We start from the raw sequence: 21,444 nt of genomic DNA on the forward strand, positions 1-21,444 counted from the left end.
GGAATGTTGCTTATGCTTCCCTCGTGCGTGGATGCCCCGTCTCAGTTTTCTCCAGCCCAGCACTTGTGCACTCATGGATACTTACTCATCCTCTGTTCCTATTCTTACACAGCCATCAGATGGAAGAAGAATGTAAATTTCACTAGCACATGTTGCTGTAGTATAAAATGGGCCTGATTTCAGAATTTGTAAAGCATTTTGTGTTCAGACTCGCCCACTGGCTGACTTGTGTAGCATATTAAGGAAAAGAAGTAATAGGTGAATAGGAAATAATGTCGCTTTCAATCATGAAAGGTTGTGAAGATTAGGTTGAGTATATGTAAATTGTGTAATAAAATGCTTAGTTTAATTAATATACCTTTTTCCTTCTCCTCTTTACCCTCCTACTGTTAACTACTTTTGTCACTGGGGAAAAGCTGATTGGTTTAAGACAAAAATCTTAGGTCTAGTAAATAACAGACAAAGAGATTAGCCAGATGGTGAAGAGCATGGGCCTGTAAATCAGACAGATCTGGGTTTAAATCCTGGGTTTTGCCACTCACTGGTGTCTTTGGGAAAGCTGCTTAACTCCTCAGAGCCTTGGTTATCTTATTAGTAAAAGTGGGATAATAATAGTGTCTACTTGACAGTGGTGTTCTAAGGATTAGGTGATAAACTGCATGTAAAATGATTGCTGCCACACCTATCCCATAGTCTTGAATATGTTTTAGCTTCTTATAGCAGATGCATTCACCTCACAGGGATTGATGTAAAGGATTAAAATAATGTGTAGAACATATTTAGTAGAATATCTGGCATAAGTTCTTGATATATATTAGCTGCTACTGCTAGTATTAATATATTTTAAAGCAATAATAAAATATTAAAAACTGCAGTATAGGACTAAACTACTGTATATATACTGTGCTGAGACAAAGGTAAAGGTTCTAAAGGTTATATAAAAGTTATGAATGAAAACTGATCATAGTACTCATTACTTCTAAAATCATCATGCTACCATTCAGAAATCGCGTTTACCTTTTTAATGAAAACTCCACCTTTCTTTTTGCTCAAGTTTCCGTTGAGGCTTGTGAGCATGATTGGTATGTACATTTTTATAATTAACTTTTGTAGATGTTTATCGAACAGAACAAGCTAAAGAGACAAAGCCACCTTCTACTACAGAGCTCTGCTCCTGACCGGCAGCTTTTGAACGCATTAGATGAAAATGCAAAACTCGTCCAGCTCCTTGAAAAAGAGAGAATTCAGCATCAAGAAAAGGTAACAGATTTTCTTCTGGGTTTTTAATGCACACACATCCTTAAACTGAGAGGAGTTGGTCCAGAAGCTCATAGTTCCTTATTTTGCTTGAGTTACTAAGTCTTTCCAGTGTTTTCACCTTTTAGGAAAAAAACTACCAAATGAACTTACAGTACCCATCTAAAATTTATAGTGCCCTGTTGTAGGCTCTACTGTTGTTGTTGTTTAGTTGCTAAGTCATGTCTGACTCCTTTGTGAACTCGTGGACTGTAGACCACCAGGTTCCTTCTGTCCATGGGATGGGATTTCCCAGGCAAGAATACTGGAATGGGTTGCCATTTCCTTCTCTAGGGGATCTTCTGACCCAGGGGTCGAACCCACATCTCGTGTATTGGCAGATGGACTCTTTACCACTGAGCCACTAGTAGGGTTTATAGTGATTTTTAAACCGTCCAAAGGATCAGAAGAAGGGAGGCAGAGAGAGACAACTCAAAAAGAGCTTGGATAATGCAGTTTGGAGATCCATGAGTCAATTGTGTTTTTGGAGAGTGCATACACTAGGAGAGTGTATTGTGATTGGTCCCAGAGAACTTGTTGGAGGGCATAGGTTTTATTCAAAGAGGGAGGAAAAGTCCGTGTTAGTAGTAATTGTTTGCTTAGAGAAAATTTCTGATTTTGTAAACTTGCACAAATGTGTATGTTTAAAGGCTTCCTGAGTGGTTATTTCAATTTGTTTGAGTAGAGTTACTCCAGCTGACACAGCCTGCCTCTGTGTGCTCAGCAGAAAGGATAGTCATCGTGGTGGGTGAGGAGGAGAGGCGGAGAGGAGGAGAGGCAAACAGGTGGAACAAAGCCTTTCAAATTAAAGAAACCACTTAAGACAAACTGCATCAGTATTCATGCTACTTACAGTGTCCCTAGTTGGTGAGGGAAAGGCTGTTAGCTGCCATTTGCTGGCACCTGTGGAAGTCTCCTTAAGCAACACTGTTGACATTTAGTCCTTGGATGTTCCCGGAGTTTTTACCAAGTTGGCTGTAAGGTAGAGTTAAATTTTTTTTCTTCAATAAGAAATGTTGGTGTATATATATAGGGAAGCTCTAAGTGAATACATGGTAATAGTGCTTGGCCCCGGGAAAGTGCCCTGGGGGATAGGATGGAAGGGACATTTTTTTTTTTTTTTGTCCCCATATGCAGGAATTACCTTTTCAAATAAAGAGAATGAAAGAATGTTTGTTTCTATTTAGCTTACTACTAGAATTTTCTGATTCGAAAAAAGATCTACTACCTGTTGTTTTAGTCGCTAAGTCATGTCTTGACTGTTTGTAACCCCATGAACTGTAGCAAGCCAGGCTCCTCTGTCCATGGGATTTCCCAGGCAAGGATACCGGAGTGGGTTTGGGTTGCCATTTCCTTCTCCGGAGGATCTTCCTGACCCAGAGACTGAACCCAAGCCTCCTGCATTACAGGTGGACTCTACTGCTGAGCCACCCGGGAAGCCCTCTTCTGCATGTAGTTACCTCATTAAATAATGTGTGCCGAGAACCTAGTAAATTATATTGAGGATGGGACTAAATTATTGGGTGTATACCTTGTTGGGGTAGGGTACTGAAGAGTATATATAAGTTATAAATGAAATTAGAGCAATCAATACTTCTAAACATATTTTACTGTACTGTTATTCTGGATAATCTTTCAGGTTTGTGGTTGAAAATATTTCTTACTTGTCTATAAGTTCCCTTGCAAATTCAGCAATCTTTAAAACACAACTGTGTTGTTTTTTATTATTATAATAAGGAAATCTTAAAAATATAGAAAAAGCTAAAGCAGAAAACTAAGATTAATTAAAACTTCCATATTTTGGTGCATATCCAAACTTTATGTAAGTATATAGTTTTATGAATATAGTTTAAATGGGATCATTGCAAGCATATTGTTCTATAACCTGATTTTTTTCCATTGGTAATATATTAATATCTTCCTATGTCAGTGTATAGTGAGGTATGTGATTTTAAATTTTTGCATAGTATTGATATTTCACTTAATGAACACTATAATTTATTAAATCAATAATATTGGTGGACATTGTAGCTTATTTCCAAAATTTCCTTGTTGGAGAGAATGCTCTAATGAATGTATTTGAACACCTGTCTACTTCTCTAAAACAAATTCTAGAAGTAATATTACTGAATCAAAGGCGCTTTCCTTCCTTATTCTTTTTTTTTATGGTTTTTGTTATTTGTTACCAAATTGTCCCACCAGGACTCTCTTTAATATTACCTGAGTTTTTCTTTTGAAAATGGGCATAGAAGTGTTAATCAGTTTTAAATGAATTTTTTACTCATATGAATATTGAAAACTGAATTTTCTGGGATGTAAGTCTCTAATAAATTTATATGAATCACGTTACTGGTAATATAAGTATTATCTGTGGTGGTAATGGTGATGGTTTACTTGCTAAGTCATGTCTAACTCTTGGGACTCCATGGACTGTAGCCTGCCAGGTTCCTCTATCTGTGGAATTTCTCAGGCAAGAATTCTAGAGTGGATTGCCATTTCCTTTTCCAGGGAATCTTCCTGACCCAGGGATCGAACCCGCGCCTCCTACATTGGGCAGTCTCCTACATTGCGGGCAGATTCTTTACCAACGAGCCACCAGGGAAGGCCCAGTATTATCTGTGTCCCGGGATTTGTGTGATTTTTTAAAGATGAATTGAAATCTCTTTGCTCTGAAACGCAAAGTAAAAGAGAAATATTTGTTTTTCCCCTTGTTTTCCTTGACAAAGGAAACACTGTTGCCACTGTATAAAAGTCTATTTATAATTTATAGGTCAAAGAACTAGAAGAGCAGCTACAGAACGAAACTCTCCACAAGGAGATTCACAGTCTCAAACAACAACTGGAGCTTCTCGAAGAAGATAAAAAAGAACTGGAACTGAAATATCAGAATTCTGAGGAGAAAGCTAGAAATTTAAAGCATTCTGGTAAAAACATTGAGTAGGCTATTATGTCTTAGTATTAATATGTGACTCTTTCATGGCTGGTACATTTACTGAATGCTCTGAATTCTATAGAAAAATTCCAAGCGTTCTTTTAAATTCCCTCATTTCTGACTATTGCAGTTCGGTAGAATGATCACTGTAATCAGATGATTCACAAATATTTAGACTTACTTTTTGGACTCAGCTTTTGTGAGAATCACATACAGAATTAAAAGACAGAGATACAATTAATACAGGAAGACCAAAACTTCAGCATTTCTCAGGGTTTCAGAGATGAGTGTTCATTAAGTACTTATTTTGTTCATTTTAGGGTGTATTTTTAAAAAGTAACTTTTCAGGTTCATACTACCTTCATCTTCGATGTCTAATTATACACATGAAATACTGCCTTCAATATCACACCTATCAATAAAATGGGCAACAATACATATATTAAATGGAAAAACCTTTAAAACACCAGGGGATACTTAAATGATGTATTCATTCAGTTCTAGAAGGCTTAACAGGAATGTGTGAGTTAGATTACTACACAGGGATAAATAATAAGTTTCTGTTGGAAAGTAAGTAATTTAAGGAGTCAGGTTGTTCCCTTTATAACAGCTTCAATATTCACTTCAGATATTTTTGGTTAATTTTATACTAGAATTTTGAAATCTGTACAGAAGAATCAAGTAGGCTTTTTTTTCTCTGAAAAATATTCAGTGCTTTCTAATCCACAATGAAAATTTACTTTTTTTTAATTTATCTAAAATTAAGAAGTAGTTCATTCTTTTTGTCTGCTGTGTATATACTCAGCTATACCCAGTACCCTGGGGTGCTATAAGAAATACAGAAGAAAAGAAACCATGCTTTTTTGTCCATGAGGATCTCATTCCCTTTAGAGAAATAGCCACATGTGTATGAAATAACTAGAGAATACTTGGTGTTGGAGAACCTAGCCTGGCCTGCTTATTTAAGTGCTGGCAATAAAAACAAATGGACAGGTCATTGGGGTACAATTAGTCATGAAAAAGAGAATGACTGCATAGAGGGAGAGCTTTTCCTGAGAACAGTACCTGTAGCCCATGAGAGCTCAATTAGAAGCATTCACATCTGTGCTATAAATTTAAATTGAGTTTTCTGGCAGTCAGGAACTGTGTCTTAAATAGCACCTAGCACAGGCTCTTTTCACATTGTTGGAGCTTAGTCAGTACTTGTTTTATTAATGGCTTGAATGAACTGAATGAATAAATTGTATTTCCAGAATGCTCTTCAAAAGAGCAAAAAGTTTCTGAGTTAGACATTTGAGAGTCTGAGTCTGGTTAAAATGATGAACTCTAGGATTTGCAGCTCTGAAGGAGATTAAGTGGAGGAGGAAAGTATGCTATTAAAATTCATTACTAAATGTCATCTTTAAAATTAATTCAATTCTTGGTCTATACACTTTAAAAGTCAAATATTAACAATTTCTTAGTGTTTGGGTGGCATATTCCATTCTTAAATATTTCTTCAGCCTACTCAGTCCTTACTTCCCACCCATCCAGCCATTGTCTTAATTTTTTTTTCCTTTTCCATAGTTTGTACATATAGCAAAAAGATGGTAATTTCTTGGTAATGTATATAAGGTCTCTCTCACTGATGATAAAAAGTTTAAAAGGCTCTGCAGCTTCATACTGGAATTTCTAACTTTGCCCTAGTAAAAGCATGTGATTGTATTCACATGTATATAAGGTGCTAAGTTGCTTATTTCACCTTTTTTTTCTGAATGCTTGCTCTCTGTGCAGTTGATGAACTCCAGAAGCGGGTGAACCAGTCTGAGAATTCAGTGCCTCCACCACCGCCTCCTCCCCCACCGCCTCCTCCCCCTCCTCCCCCCAATCCTATCCGGTAAGCACATCTAGGAAGACCGCTCTGCATCAAATGTTAGTCCTTGTCCGAGAAACTGAAGTTTGTGTTATTGATATCCTTTTTAAAGAATACTGGCTTAGAATGCATCATTAGACAGGGGTAAAATGTTTGAAAAATATCAGCAGGTGTTTCAGAGAATTTTCTGAAGGCCAGTGTATCATTCCCTTCTTATAATATATTGTTGTTTTAGCTGCTAAGTCGTGTCCGACTCTTTGCAACCCCATGGACTGTAGCCCTCTAGGCTCCTCTGTTCATGGGATTTCCCAGGCAAGAAAACTAGAGTAGGTTACCATTTCCTCCTCCAGGGGATCTTCCCAACCCAGGGATCAAACCAGCATCTCCTGCATTGCAGGTGGATTTTTTTTTAACCACTGAGCCACCAGGGAAGCCCATCTCTTGTAATATGTTTATGGTCTTAAATACCTGTCAAAGACATCTTGTGGCCTATAGTGTTCTTCTTATAGATATTCCGGTTTCATGTGGATGTTCCAAGCTGAGGAGCTAGACATAAAAAACTTTTTTTGATACTTCAGTTTTAAACTTTCAGTCCTTGTCATTAGGATTTTCTTCTACCCTTTAACCAGAAGATTAAGGAGTTTTGAGCTTCTCCAGAATGTTTTCATGTTTTTCTCTCACTAATTTGAAAAGCTACAGTTTGTTCAGTTATTCAAAAAAATAAAAATACTGAACTAATAAAAATCTTAGAGCTCTTATTGTTGTAAACTAGTAATTAAACTAAAAGTATAATTATTTTTAACTCCTTAACCTCATATTTAAACCTTTAATAATGCTGACTGAGTTACATTCCATAAGAAGAAATTATGTTTAAATTCTTGCAACAGGAAATCACATATCCGGACAAAAATTTGCTTTTTCTGAGCCAAAGGTGACTTGATGATGCCAGGGAGCTTGAGTTAAGCACAATACACCCCAGGATATCTTTAGTCAAATTCTGCCTTTTTTGTGGTTCTTCAGTCTACCATCCGTGTACATAAGATAACCTACCTGCTGTGTGACAGTTTACCTCCTCATTTTATGATGTTAACCACTTGTGTATAATTTATTCTTGATCAAATGAAATTTAAAGCTTTGATAGAGTTTTACCTTTCATTAACTCATGTGATTTGTTTAATCCGTTCACACAGAGAGGCCATTTATTCGTACTTTGCACCTTTGCGGATCCATCTCAATAGAATGAGTAGCGTGGTCCTCCCACACGACCATGAAAATGGAACTCTGCCTTTTAAAAAGATTCTCATTAGTTTTCCTTACTGAGTAGGGTATGACATAATCCACTTTAAGCCATTGAAGTAGTTAAGGCAAAATAATTTTTACACGTGATCGATCTAAGAGTCAATTGAAAGAATTTCAGGTATTTTAAATTCTTTCTCTCCTGGGTCGCTAAAGCTGTAGGAGATAGTCTGAATTTGACATTTAAAACAGGAAATTCATCACTTTGATCTTTTGCTAAGGTCTAGAATTTTGGGCTTGATAAGAAAGGTCACTTGTGTCTGTGAGGAGAGGGAACTATTAAAAACCAATTATTAAAAAAATAAATAAAAATAAATAAAAACCAATTATAATCCTGCTGTTGGCCTTTAAGTTTTAGTCTCTGAAATCTTGAGAGCCCTTCAAATTAAAAGTAAACTAACCTTAATAGAGTATTTTCTCAAAGAGCACCCTACAGTTATACTGAGAAATGAAACTAGAATGCAGAGTATATATGTCTAAAACATGAACTCTTGTAAGGCCCATTACAGAAAATTTTTATTGAATAACATGAATGATTTTTCTTTTAAGATGAATTTAAATAGTATAAGACAAAGACATAATTTCTCAGTAGAAAGAGATTTTCATTTTTTGATAAGGAGTACTTTCTTGTCAAAGAAATATATTTGCATATGTATTGAGTTTCACAAGGTTTTCCAATGTTGTTCCTGAGCTGTTTGTTTTACTGTGGTGTAGGTCCTGGATAGAATTGAAAGTGGGAAAAAAAGACTAGGGCCTGTGGCCTCTTTCAGGGGCTTTATTGGGCCCCTCCTCCCCCGGTCCCACTTTCTGCTCATTTGACCAGGAGGATGGATGGGAGACAGATAAGAGAGGAAGGAAGCATACCTTGGTCCTTTTGTAGTAGCCAAACGAAAGGACAGGCTCGTGGGGAAAGAGTAGGGTGTGTGAGTGTGGAGGGTTATAGGGTTCTCCAGAGGAACAGAAGCAATGGGGGGATGGCGTACACGTGTACATATACATCGTATACATAGAAAGAGAAGGTAGCCCAAGTAATTGGTTCACGTGACTATGGAGGCTGACCAGTCCCAGGATCTGCAGGATAAATCAGCAAGCTGGAGACCAAGGAGAGCCTGCAGTGTAGTTTCAGTCTGAAGATCGGCAGGCTGGAGACCCGGGAAGGGGAAGTGTTTCAGTTTTCGTGACTTGGAAGGCAAGAGAGAGCAGATGTCCTAGTTTCAACGCAGGAGAATTTTTATCTTACTTAGGGGTGCATGCCAAGTAGCTTCAGTTGTGTCTGTCTCTTTACGACCCTGTGGACCATAGCCCACCAGGCTCCTCTGTCCGTGGGATTCTCCAGGCATGAATACTGGAGTGGGTTTCAAGATGCCCTCCTCCAGGGGATCTTCCCGACCCAGGGATCGAACCCACATCTCTTTCATCTCCTTCATTGGCAGGCGAGTTCTTTACCGCTAGCACCACCTGGGAGTCCCCTTTACTTGGGGGAGGCTCACCCTTTGGTTGTATTCAAGCCTTTGACCAACTGACTGGGGCCCATCCCTCTTTAGGGAGGACATTCCACTTTACTCAGGCTACCAATTTATTTTTTTTAAAGATTTTAACATATATGAACCATGTTTTAGTCTTTATTGAATTTGTTATAATATGGCTTCTGCTTTTGTGTTCTGGTTTTTTGGCCGAGAGGCATGTGGGATCCCACACCCTTGCCTTGGAAGGTGAAGTCTTAATCAGCAGAGCACCAGGGAAGTCCCCAGGCTACCAGTTTAGATGTTAATCTCATCCAGAACCCTCAGAGAAACACCCAGAATACTGTTTGACCATATATCTGAGTGGGCTTCCCCGGTGGCTCAGATGATAAAGACTCTGCCTGCTGTGTAGGAGACCCATCTTCAATTCCTGGGTTGGGAAGATTCCCCTGGAGGAGAACACGGCAACCCGCTCCAGTATTCTTGCCTGGAGAACCCCATGGACAGAGATGCCTGGTGGGCTACAGTCCATGGGGTGACGAAGAGTTGGGCACGATTGAGTGCATGCACACATGTGCACATGCACACACGCGTGCGCACACACACACACACCTCTCTCTGAGTACCCTATGACCCAGTCCAGTTGACTCACAAAATTAACCATCAAAGCAGGTGTGAAGAACACTAGAACAATTTCAAGATGAATATTTCCACCTGGGGCAATTTTTGCCAGAGATTTGACTGACTAGTCTCAGATGTCTTGTCCTGGTCTTCTCATCTGTCCTGTGAAACCCATGCTATTTTCTCTTTAGTCTTAGCACCAGCTTGTCAGATAGCTCTTTATAATAGTACAGATGACTTTCCTGTGGACACATCAGTCTTCAACTTGTACTTCAGAACATGTAAAGCTCACACTTTCTCTCATCCACTTAGGTGGTTTACAAGGAAGGACATCTATTCTCGTTCATTTACGTAAATATATACAACTGTTCTGAGCAGTACAAATAACTTCTTGCTCTGTAATCTTTTTGTACAGTAATACACATTCCCAAAACTTCCTCTCAGAAGCAGAGGTGGGGTGGTTACTGTGTTTTGAGAGATTAAAGAGAGGCCTCGGACTAGTGACAGGCCCCACCTCCATGCACCCTACCCTGCTTTGGAATGTTAACAAGTAGATCCTGTATTCTCCTGCCTTTTAGTTGACAGAATGGAAAAAAGTAAATTTTACATTATTTCCTTCCTCCTCTTGAGTCCTTTCCTTTCATTTTCTTAAAGGTTTTTTTTTTTTTTTGCCTACGTATATATCCCTAAACTACTTTAAATACTTACCCAGTCTGTTAGCTGTTTCTAAATTTTAAATATGGATACTGAAAGGTTTTCTGTATCTATTTTGCTTTATAGATGTCTCTGCATCATATTAATAATAATGTTAGCAGCCTCCTTCCAGTAATTAGTTTGGTTTTACACAGGAAAGGGATGGGACATCTTTCTCTTTCTTACAGTGATGAAAAATTTAACAATTTATTGAACGTGTAAGTAGGCTACTTATACTACTGTACCACTATTAAGTAGTAGGATACTTAAATGCTAGTTCTATATTCACATACTTAGAGAAGAGTTGGATTTTTGCTGATTATTTGCAACCTGTACCTTCTATTTCTTGGCTCTTAAGGCATCCGCTAATCTCCTGTCAATCTTTCTTCTTTCTCCTGAAGATCCCTCATGTCCATGATCCGGAAGCGATCCCACTCCAGCAGTGGTGGTGCCAAGAAAGAAAAGGCGGCTCAACCAGAAACAAGTAATTCTAACCCACCCCCCTGGGTTCACTTTTTAAGGTGTTGATGATATATAGTTTTTCAGCAATAGATGTACTTGTTGAGCTCTTTGACTATGAAGAGATTGTTGGGGAGAAATTTGAACTTAACAACTACAAGAATAGTTGTTAAGAAAAAGAACAGCCATTGCCTTCATGTAGCTTACCATCTGCAGCAGATGAACACATGTCACTGTAATGGGAGGGACACTGGAAATGTGTTTTCACTAAGGGATGAGGTACCTTGGGGTGTAATTCCAGATGAGGGATTTGGGAAAAGGCTTTTTACAGTTGGTAGCAAGTGCACTGAGACTTTGTCAAGTATTTACTCTGAACCCTCCAGGGCTGTGTACTGGAGATACAAGATATAGAGTCACATTTGAGTGAGGGAAGCATGAAGTAGACCAATAATTACCAATTCAGTATATAATTATTTAAATACGTTTTGGAATCAGTACTGTGGAGGACTGACTATTGGTACTGATTTAAGAGGTTATAGAGGTAGACTGCTGGGTGTCAGCAGTCTGTTTCAGCTGGATCAGTTGTGGATTTAGATGGTCAGGGTATTTAAGGTAAAGTATAATAGATCACACAGAAGGGCAACAATTCAAAGGTCCGGAGTGGGCAAGGAGCTTGGCATATTAGGAAACTGAAAAAAGAAGTTGATATTATTAGAACATGGGTGCAAGAGAAGTCTGCTAGGTAGGCAGGAGCCAGATTCTGGAGGCGGTGATCAAGATTTTGGTACTTACTCTAAGGACAGTAGACGTTTAAGTAGGAGGGTACCATGAGATGCATCTTTTGTGAAACATCACACTGGCTACAGGAGAGAACAGAGAAAAGACTACAGGAGTGACAGCGGGTGAGGGGAGGCTGTTGCACTTATTCGGACAAACGTTGATGGGCTGAGATGAGGGTGGTAGCAGAGAGAGAAAGAAATGGATAAATTCAGGAGCTGTTCAGGGAGGTGACATTCACAGTTCTCTGATTCTTTGGAGAGAGAGAAGTTGAGGATAGGGAGAGATGGGAATGGAGAGAGAAGAGCTTTCCTGTTGAGCCAAGGCACCAGGTGGGTAGGTGCCAAGTCAGTGCTCAGAGCTGTGGGTAGTTTGATGTGTGGCCACGTTGAAATCAAAAGCTTGAAATGCTAGGGCCAAATGTTGGCCCTTTATGCCTGAGGACTGTAGGACCCAAATTAAACTCCGCAATGTTTGCTCAACCCCCGTTACTTACAGAGCCTGGTGGGTTTGCCTGGTTCAGGCCCAGATGAGCGGACACTTCTTGGCTCCCTTTTCCTGCCTCTGGGTCTCCTAGCCCCTCTCCAGCCATTTTCATACCTCTGCAGTGCAGTGTTCTCAGATCCTGGGTCTAACAGAGTTGTCCTTCGTCTTACCACATTTCTCTGCTGCCCTCTGAGCAGAAGAGAATGCGGAGCCCTGTGTCCTGCTTAGGGATGGTTTCTGCCTTTACTGTGTAGCCTCATTTCTCACAGGGCTTTCCGGGTGGCTCAGGTGGTAAGGAATCCACCTGCAGTGCAGGAGACCCAGTTCTGAGCCCTGGGTCAGGAAGATCCTCTGGCGAAGGGAGTGGCTACCCACTCCAGTGTTCCTGCCTGGAGAATCCCATGGACCGAGGATTCTGGCGGGCTACAGTCCATGGGGGCGCAAAGAGTTGCACGTGACTGAATGAGCAACACTTTCACTCCCATTTCCTGTTACATGTACTTTACCATGCGCTGGCCCTTGCCTATAAGTTCCCCGTGCATTCGTTCCTGTCTTTCCTCATCCCACAGTTGTCCTCCTGCCCTCCCTCTACCAAGGTGCTGTCCTAATTCCATGTCTCCCATCAGATTCCAGGCATATTGTCTTGGTGGGTTCCTTGGCCCTTCCTCCTTTTCTCTTATTTATTAGTATTAATAATCCAGAATGAATGGCCCCATTACTGTGTGTTGCTATAGCAGTTGGCTTCAAATTTTGTTCCTGTAAGGATTTAATGTCCCACTCTAAGACTCTGCTCCAGGTGTTGGAGTTATTTCTACATCTCTCCCCCTGAGCAGATTGCAGACTGTTTGAAGGTTCACTCCTCTCTGCAGCCATCCACAGCTTTCATGCATATTGATTGAATCAAAGTTCAGACTTAGTCTTTTCTTCTTAGCAAGCACTTTGCAGCACCATTACAGACAAAAGCTGTTTGATTGTATCTGTGTGGACTGACTTTTTTGGTTTGCCTCCTGCAGCCAATTGTAATGCCTCTAAAAGGTAAATTCTGCTTTGCCAGGGCATTGCAGGCTTTAGAAGTCCTGGTTTCTGTGATCTGCAGGGCAGCCCTGCTCTTGGATTACTGACTACTGACTGTAAGTCTTCCCTGACACTTGTAATTAAGATTAAAATTTTGTTTGTTTCAATCTCATTTTGGGAAAACTGGTTAAGTCTTACAGGGTCAGGAAAGCAGTCAGAATAAAATAAATTCCCCATCTCAATAAATTGAATATTAGCTTATCAAATTAGCAGATCAAACCAGTCAACCGTAAAGGAAATCAGTTCTGAATATTCATTGGAAGGACTGATGCTGAAGCTGAAGCTTTAATAATTTGGCCACCTGATGTGAAGAACTGACTCATTAGAAAAGACCCTGATGCTGGGAAAGATTGAAGGCAGGAGGAGAAGGGGACGACAGAGGAGGAGATGGTTGAATGACATCCCCGACTTGATGGACATGAGTTTGAGCAAGCTCCGGGAGCTGTTGATGGACAGGGAAGCCTGGCGTGCTGCAGTACACGGGGTCACCAAGAGTCGGACATGACGGAGTGACTGAACTGAACTGATGAACCTCAGCAGCATCCTTAAATTGAAAATAAAAGTGTTCTGGAACTTATTAACTCCGAGTATTAGAAACCATGCAGTTTTCCTAAAGCAAATGATATTTCATTTACAATTCATGAAATATGGCAGCATTTTCTCCCTCATCCTTGAGCTATTGACTTGTTACTTAGGGAATCTAAGTAGTTACTGACATCTAAGGCATTGCTCAGGAGACTTTTAGACTGGAGCCATCCTAAAATCATACTGCCTTAATGATAGGTACCATATCCATACTTTGTCTGGCAAGGTGGTTGTCTAGAGCATCTTGTTAATCATTTGCACTAAAAATTGTTATTGAATGGACAGTGAGTAAATGCATGATGATGGACGTAGAGCGTCACACACTGGGGTCAGCTGAGACACTTTGGAGTTTGCACTTATGACGTAGGAACCAGGCCTGCTGTCACAGTGTTTTCCTGCATTAGCATCATATTATGGCTCTTACTGTTCAGTTGGCCTGCTTTTCAGTTTTGCAGTGGAGAAGCGTTTCTTGCTAGGTTATGACTCTTCAAAAGCTTGATTGTAGGGAAGGCCTTTGAAATATTTTAGAAGTAGTCGTAAGATCTCAATACAAGAAAGCATTACATACTTTGCAGTTAGTAACTCTAATTTTGATGAGTGCATTTATTGAGTAGCTTCTGAGATTTGAGAGGTATGCTTGCTCTTTATCATATTTGATATTTAGGTCACTTAATTTGTTGATATTGTCTTACCTCAGTTTGCTAATCTGTAGAATGGGACTAATAGTTCCTATTTCATGGGATTGTTCTGAGAATTATGAGTCTCACCACAGGTAAAGTATTTAGAGTAGTGCCCAGACATAGAAAATACGCAAAATGTTCAGTAGAAAAATACAGACATGGTACCAACCACTGTGAAGGGCAGAAGTTCTCATTTGGCAGACTCTTGTGATCATTGTCATTAAGGAAATTTTCTTAACTTTATGATCTTAGATCAAATCCAAACTTATTCAACCATGACCTGTTCTTTAGAAATTTTGTACCTCATGATGACATAAGTTTTTTAAATGCCTTTAAAAAATGTTACCGAAAAAAAAAAAAATGTTATCGAAAGTGAAAAGTAAACCGGTGAAATTTAGAAATTCATTTTAGTTTCCTCTAGGTAGTAACAAAAGGTTTTACTGAGCAATAATGTAGTGGTTTTGTCTGTGAGTCTTTTTTTTTTTTTTGAAGAGCTAACTTATTTTTCAAGTGGGTCTTAAAATTTAAGCCTCAATTAATTACATGTAGCTTTCTGATCCAAGACTGACCTTGAAGCACTAACTCAAAGAACATTTGATTTTATTTTCCTGTGGCAGTTCAATAACATTACACCCCTTGTCTTCGTTGGTCCCTTTTCTTTAATCTCCAGTAGCCTGCATATTTCTATTGTCCCCCTGATTACATGCTTTTGTGAGACAATTACCAACTGCGTGATTGCAGAAAAGAATTACAAAACATACCATGAGCTCTCTGTAGGTGATTCTTGCAGATTTATTAGAACTGCTTAATAGTTCAGAAGTTCGTGTAGATTGCTTTTTGCTAGTTCAGAAACAGGGTTGGTGAGAGAGAGCTTGTGTAGCTAACCAAGCCTCGTATTGTGCCTGAGTAGGGAATCTGATCAGAGTGATTTCTTTTCCTTAAGACCAATTAAGCCTTTACATTTGAAAATGCCTGAGACATTAAAGCCTGGTTTATCATCTGTACACAATGCAGATAGTGGCACTTCTCTGAATTATCACTATGATTCTGGCAAGCAAAAATAAGAAACTACTTTAAATTCCTGCTATGTTAGATGCTGCAGCAGATCTGAATGTGTTGACCATAATTCTCCATCTGTCTGCCTTAATTAGTTTTTGTATGGTGCATTTAATTGGGTTTCAATCATTCCTTACAGAGTGCTAATCTGTTTGTAGGCGGTGTTCCCGTTGTCGTGCGGCTCTTCCCAAGTCTTACTCAAAATGGCAGCCTTTCTGAATATCAAATATTTTCTGAAGATTTTTTTTTTTAATTCCCAGGAATAAATTCCATACCCTCACCAGGTGCTTGAATGACAGATATGGGTCTTACTTCCTCTCATTCTGAAAAGGGTCAGCAAAAGCACTGTGTGGTGTGCAGTAGGTATTAGCTATTGAATGAGTGAGTTGGTAAATGAGTGAGTGAGTGAATGAATTTCTATTCATGGTAATTTTCTTGTCTGTCCCCTTGTTGATGTTCGTGAGCAGAGGTGGCCCTAGAATATACTGCCTGAGGGCACGTCGTTGATCCTTCTACAGTTTTGTCATCCATCTGTTGGTGGATGCGTTCTCACTTTGGTGCCATGAATCCCATGTTGTCTGGCAAAAGATACTTTTTTTAACTTCTAGAACTGTAAAATGCTGCTTGGATACTGAGAAGTTTGAATTCCCAGCTTTTCAGTGGCTTATGAGGGTGCACAAAAACTATTTGAAATCAGGACTGTGTGAGAAAACCTAGGTCATGGTGGTGGATGTAGCAGTGATCCAGTCACTGTGATGTTGCAGAATAGAGGATGATGGATCCTTCTGCATTCCCTGTGTCGATCCCACTTCCCTCTCCCCCAGCATGCATGAGAGGAGTAGCTTCTCTGAGTTAGAGTGGAGTCTGCCATGTACCAGTAAAAGAAGCCATGATTTAGGCCTCCTTGGCGCAAAGCCTGACACCACTGTGAATTAGCTGAGGGATATATAAGTAATTGTGATTGCCTACATCTAGAAGCCATCTTTTTGAGGTTTAATTATTTCTGCTCACATAATAAAACTATGGATAGCCATTTGAAGCCTGAACTTTTAGCAAGTCAGTCAATAGGTAGGTACTTGCTGAGTGTCCAACATATGACTGCCCCACAGTGTGGAGTCCATTAAAGTTGCTAATTGGAGGGTCTTTGTGAGATATTTAAACTTAAACGTAGTGGATGCAATGATTTAGCTGGAGATAAATACAAAATCTAGGGCTGCGTAAATAGTGATAAATGTTCCAAAATGATTCAGTGATTTTGATCAAGCTGTCCTGCAAGAGACAACTTTCACTATTCTGACCAACAAGTCTTAGTTCATCTCAGTTGTATTCATCTATTTGATACATTTTTCCACAGCTTTATTGTTTTTCCAGCAAAAGAGTGTAAAGATTAAACTATAGACCCTGAATTATTTTTATCAAGTTTGATTACTTAATTGCAGTCATTTTTGTATGTATGTTTTCTTTCAACATTGACAGTTTTAAAAGACTTGAAAAAGGTTTGCTAAAGTGTTTCCTTCCCATGTGATTCTTAAACAAAAGATGACAATTTAAAAATAGATTTTATCTATGTGCTGCTCATCTTCTGACTGTGGATTTCTTCCAACAGGTAAAAAGATCTCTTTGATCTTTTATTTTCTAATGGGCTTTTCGATGATTATTCCTGCTTTGGGCTAATTTCTTTTACATAGGTTATACTACAAATTACAAAAACATCTCTGAGGCAAAGGTGAATGATTATTTGGAGTTAGGTACAAAATTGGATTTTTGAGGACCTGGAGAGATCCAGGTCTTTTATTAGTTGACAAACGGAACAAAATCTACTTTGTTTAACGTAGATGAGCCAATATTGATTTCCAGGCTAAAAATTAGACCTTAAGTTTTATAACTCTTATTTCTCAAAGCAAACCTCTTATTAAAAGGTTTTTTATTGAAAAAATACTGCTACCTGGGAGCTGTTAACCTTAGTAAATTATTGGTGTTTTGTGACTCTGTCTGAAAAATGACTGTGGTTAATTACATAGTGCAATCTTTCCAAGTCACCAGAAGCAGGAAGTAATTGTTTTCTTGTAACATAAGATGATTTACGTGTGTGTGTTTTGAATAGCTGAAGAAGTCACAGACCTGAAGCGGCAAGCAGTTGAAGAGATGATGGACAGAATTAAAAAGGGAGTTCATCTCAGGCCGGTCAATCAGACGGCTAGGCCCAATGCAAAGGTATGGAATGACTAGATGCTTTTCCCCCTTGATGTTTCTTTTTTCAAATGTAAAATTTGATGAAAGCTACATTAGAATTGACTGTCAAATCTGAGGTTAAGGATCACGTGTCATAAAAACCTTTGCTTCCGTGAAAGCACGTTTCAGGAGGACTCTGACTCATGGTAAACCTCAGACACTCCAGGAAGTATGGGTTTGGCCAGAAAGTTCGTTTGGGTTTCCTATAAGCTCTTACGGGAAACCCGGATGAACTTTTGGCCAGCCCCAAAGTCCTGTGATTGGGTGCCGTCTACTTGAGAGAGACAGTATAATTCAGCAAATATTTATTGAGTATCTGCTATGTGCCAAGTACTATCTAAGGCCCTGGGAATAAAGCAGTGAACAAGAGACAAAGATTCTTGCCTTCCTGGGGCTTCTTTTCCATGTGTCGAGGATAATCATACCATAACAGACCTCAGGCAGCTTTTGAAAAATAGTGAGGTTTATATGATTAACCTCATTAATTTCAAAAACCCACTCCAGGTCACTTCAAGGAGAAACTTGTTATATATCTATATCTTCTAAACTAGGCCACAGTGAGCTCCAGGACTGTGGAAGCACCCAGCCTCTGATTCAGAACTTTTCCTTTCCTCTGTATGTCTGTCCTACTTAAATAGACCCAATCATAGAGCTTTTGACATTTTTCTTGAAACATGTTTTTTTCTTTCCTCAACCAAATAAGGTATTAGCAAATTTCTCTTTCCTCTTCCTCTTCTTTTAAACTGAACTTTATGGTTCTTTCTCACTCTCAAGGATGCCCCCTCTTCAGCTGCTTTGGTGTTCTCACGTGTCATGACTGTTCATTAGAAATTCTGCTGGGCTTTTAAAGTTGCCTCTTTGTCACCGGCAGACAAGATCGCTGGGCAGGGCAGAAATAGCCATGGTGTGGGCGGTCCACGGAGAGGGGGCTGAGCAGAGGGAATGAATATTTCGTTCCAAGAGAGGATTTACATCTAGTGCAGCTTCAGCCAGCTATGGGGAATAATTCAGTCCTATGCTAGTGCTCTGAAAGCAGACAGAATGTGCATCTTGACGAGAAGCTGAGTGTGTGAACACGCAGTGCCAGTGTCTAGTGAGTGAAGGGCACTGTTGTTGGAGTTGGGTACTTGCATGTGGTCACCCAGCTTCCCAGGCTTCTTCTCCATAGAATACCATCTGTGACTCACACAGTTGTCATCAAGGTCAAATGGAATAAAATGTGAAAACACTTTAAAATGCAGGGTCTAAGTAGAACCTTAGAAAGAGAATACATTTTTATGGTTTTCATGTCACAACTATTTGGGAAAGAATAGCAAAACCAAGTTATTACTAGAGGAAAAATGCAGTGTCATAAAAGAAACAAAATTAGTTTAGAAAGAAAAATGTTGAAAACTTCTTAAATCGTAAGCAATCAGTGTTCTGTGTGTACTTTCATTTTCAGAATATCACTGTGTCCTTTTTCTTTCATGCCGTGGCTCTTTCAGCAGTTACACATTATTTAATGTCAATTCAAAACCTGGAAAACACCTGAACAAGGATCAATGGACAACTGTTTTTTTTTTTTTTTCCTGCTGGTAATCATTAAACTATGTAGATATAGTGCTGAATGACCTGGTCAGTAACCTTTAAAACAAATGGTCACCGCATGCTGCAGTCCACACTTCTTGCCCCAGTACCATCAGCGCTTTCCTGATATGTCACCAGTTGTGCGAGTATGCAGTCCAAGCTTGAAAAAGCTTGTGCAGTCAGAGGGCAACTTGAGTGGCATAGCAGCACCTTTGAGTATGCCTGTAGCCAGGGCATTTGTTCCAAAGTCGTAACTTCTCACCAAACAGCTTACCTGCAAAAGTCAGGCCTGCCTTGAAGGTACTCACTTAACTGCATATTACTGAATTCCTTGATGCTGTTGGTGGTGCTGGTGTGGTTAAAATTAGTGTCTTAGAGCTTTTGACTGGCACCGATGGCATGTATATATCACAGAAAACTGAGGCTCCGGAAATCAGATGCCTTAGTCTAATTTGTACATGAGCAGCAAACCTCTCTCTCTCTCACTTTTCCTGACTGTACAATTAAAAACAAATCGGAATAGGATCTTATTCTTTTATTACCTTTTGAGAGGAAAGGATGATAGGTTGCAATGAATCACCTCCCATTTCTTGATGCAAGATTAGCCTGGCCTCTTTTCTAAGAATGAGAGGCCTGAGGCATTCCTTTCACTGTGACTTGCAGGTTTTCTCTTTACCTCTATCCTTTGTGAAAGGAAGTGGTATAAGGAAAATCAGAGATTTCTTTTTTTTTTTTTTCAGTTGTCTTTTCATTGAGGGCCTCACGCCAAATTTTCCTTCTCTTAAATCAGTTGGGGGATCCACAGAAACTGTTAGGTATGGTGGGGCAGGCAAGTGTTACCCAGAACTTCATTTCAAATGATTTTATTCATGGTGTCGCCAGATGAGAGCTGGACTTGTCATCAAGACACTGGCCTCAAATACAGAATTCCTCAAGGTGAAACTTTCCTCATAAATAAGATGAAGTGGGGACTTCCCTGGTGGTCTGTGGCTAAGACTCCACACGCCCAATGCAGGGGGCCTGGGTTCGATTCCTGGTCAGGGAACGAGATCCCACATGCTACGCTAAGACCTGGCACAGCCAAATAAATAAATAAATATTTTTTTTAAAAAAAGATGAAGTGCTTGGACTACATACCCTCTGAGGTCTTTTACTGCCTTGAGAGCCAGTGGTGCTAACGTTCTCCTATAATGCGGGTTCTTTGCTGATCCCTGTTATGAAATTCATGAGATGAGACCTCCCAGGCCTCTGTGAGCTGGCCTTCGCCCGGAACTGATGGAGCTGAGAGAGGTTTTCTGCTCTGTCGCTTGCTTTCTGCTCTGCATTGCTACTTTCCTGGTCCTCACTTGCTGGCTCAAGTCCAGCAATGAGAGTGGAGAAAAGTTTGTTGTAAAATGTTCTAAATTATTTGGAATTAAATATTTGAAATTTAATCTTTTCTACATATGATAATAGCAAGAAGTAACAAAACATGTAGACGAATAGTGGCTCGAATCCTTTTGCTTTGACTAGCACCTCTAATTTTCTGTTTAACTGCCCCCATCTGAGCACTAACATGTCTAATTTTTTTTCCTGTTAGACATCGACCTAATTATTAAAACACATAGTCAATATAATATAAGTTACCAACACTTCGCCATGTAAAAATCTTTGTTTGGTATGTTAAAACCGAATTACTCAGTTGTTTTTCTTCTTTTTAAAATTGTAGCCAGAATCTGCAAAAGGCTCTGAAAGTGCAGTGAATGAACTAAAAGGAATGCTGGTAAGAATAGATCTCAGTTTATTACTTAGTTAATGGGAAAATGGAAGAATATTTTTAAATTCTACTTTGATGATTTTATATATTTTGATATATATATATTTGATATATATTTATATATTTTGATATATTTTAGTTCCATTTACAATAAGCCTCATTACTTGTGATAGTTTACTCGATTGTGCTGTGGACTCCTGCATTGGTTGTGTTAATAATATGTCAGTACTTTGCTGTTTCTATTCTAAAAGAATGGGTACACTTCCCCCCAAATCATTGTCTCCTGTTCTTGTCCTCCAATCCTTGCATTGCAGCATGAAGATAAAGTGTCTGGCCAGATGTGAGAATCAGCACATGCTTGTTGATATCAGAAATATAGTATATATATTATACATATAGTAGATAGATATAAATATAGTAGATAATCTTATAAGTAAATCTCTATATAGATGACAGTAGATTTATTTATAAGTAAATCTACAATAAATATAGTAGATAATAACAGTATATTGAATAGTAGTATCTCATATGAGTGGTGCTTAACTTTGGAGAATGAAAGCAGAATTCTTGGCACCTAAATATAAATCTGAGCTTCTACCCAAATGTGTTAGCATCAGAGT

At 39.2% G+C, this 21,444-nt stretch overlaps 1 protein-coding gene across 2 annotated transcripts in view; it reads left to right on the forward strand.

The window, feature by feature from the left end:
- SHTN1 (shootin 1) overlaps positions 1 to 21,444 on the forward strand; it is a 101,333-nt gene that overhangs the window by 52,421 nt on the left and 27,468 nt on the right. For both annotated transcript variants that reach the window (XM_043475338.1, XM_043475339.1), the window contains exons 9-14: positions 1,114 to 1,260; positions 4,067 to 4,220; positions 6,002 to 6,104; positions 10,555 to 10,637; positions 17,375 to 17,484; positions 20,777 to 20,830. In XM_043475338.1, the coding sequence (XP_043331273.1) occupies positions 1,114 to 1,260; positions 4,067 to 4,220; positions 6,002 to 6,104; positions 10,555 to 10,637; positions 17,375 to 17,484; positions 20,777 to 20,830 (651 nt within the window). The remainder of the gene's footprint in view (positions 1 to 1,113; positions 1,261 to 4,066; positions 4,221 to 6,001; positions 6,105 to 10,554; positions 10,638 to 17,374; positions 17,485 to 20,776; positions 20,831 to 21,444) is intronic.

Source organism: Cervus canadensis, chromosome 8 (genome assembly GCF_019320065.1).
Source record: "Cervus canadensis isolate Bull #8, Minnesota chromosome 8, ASM1932006v1, whole genome shotgun sequence".
In the NCBI taxonomy this organism is placed as follows: Eukaryota; Metazoa; Chordata; class Mammalia; order Artiodactyla; family Cervidae; genus Cervus; species Cervus canadensis.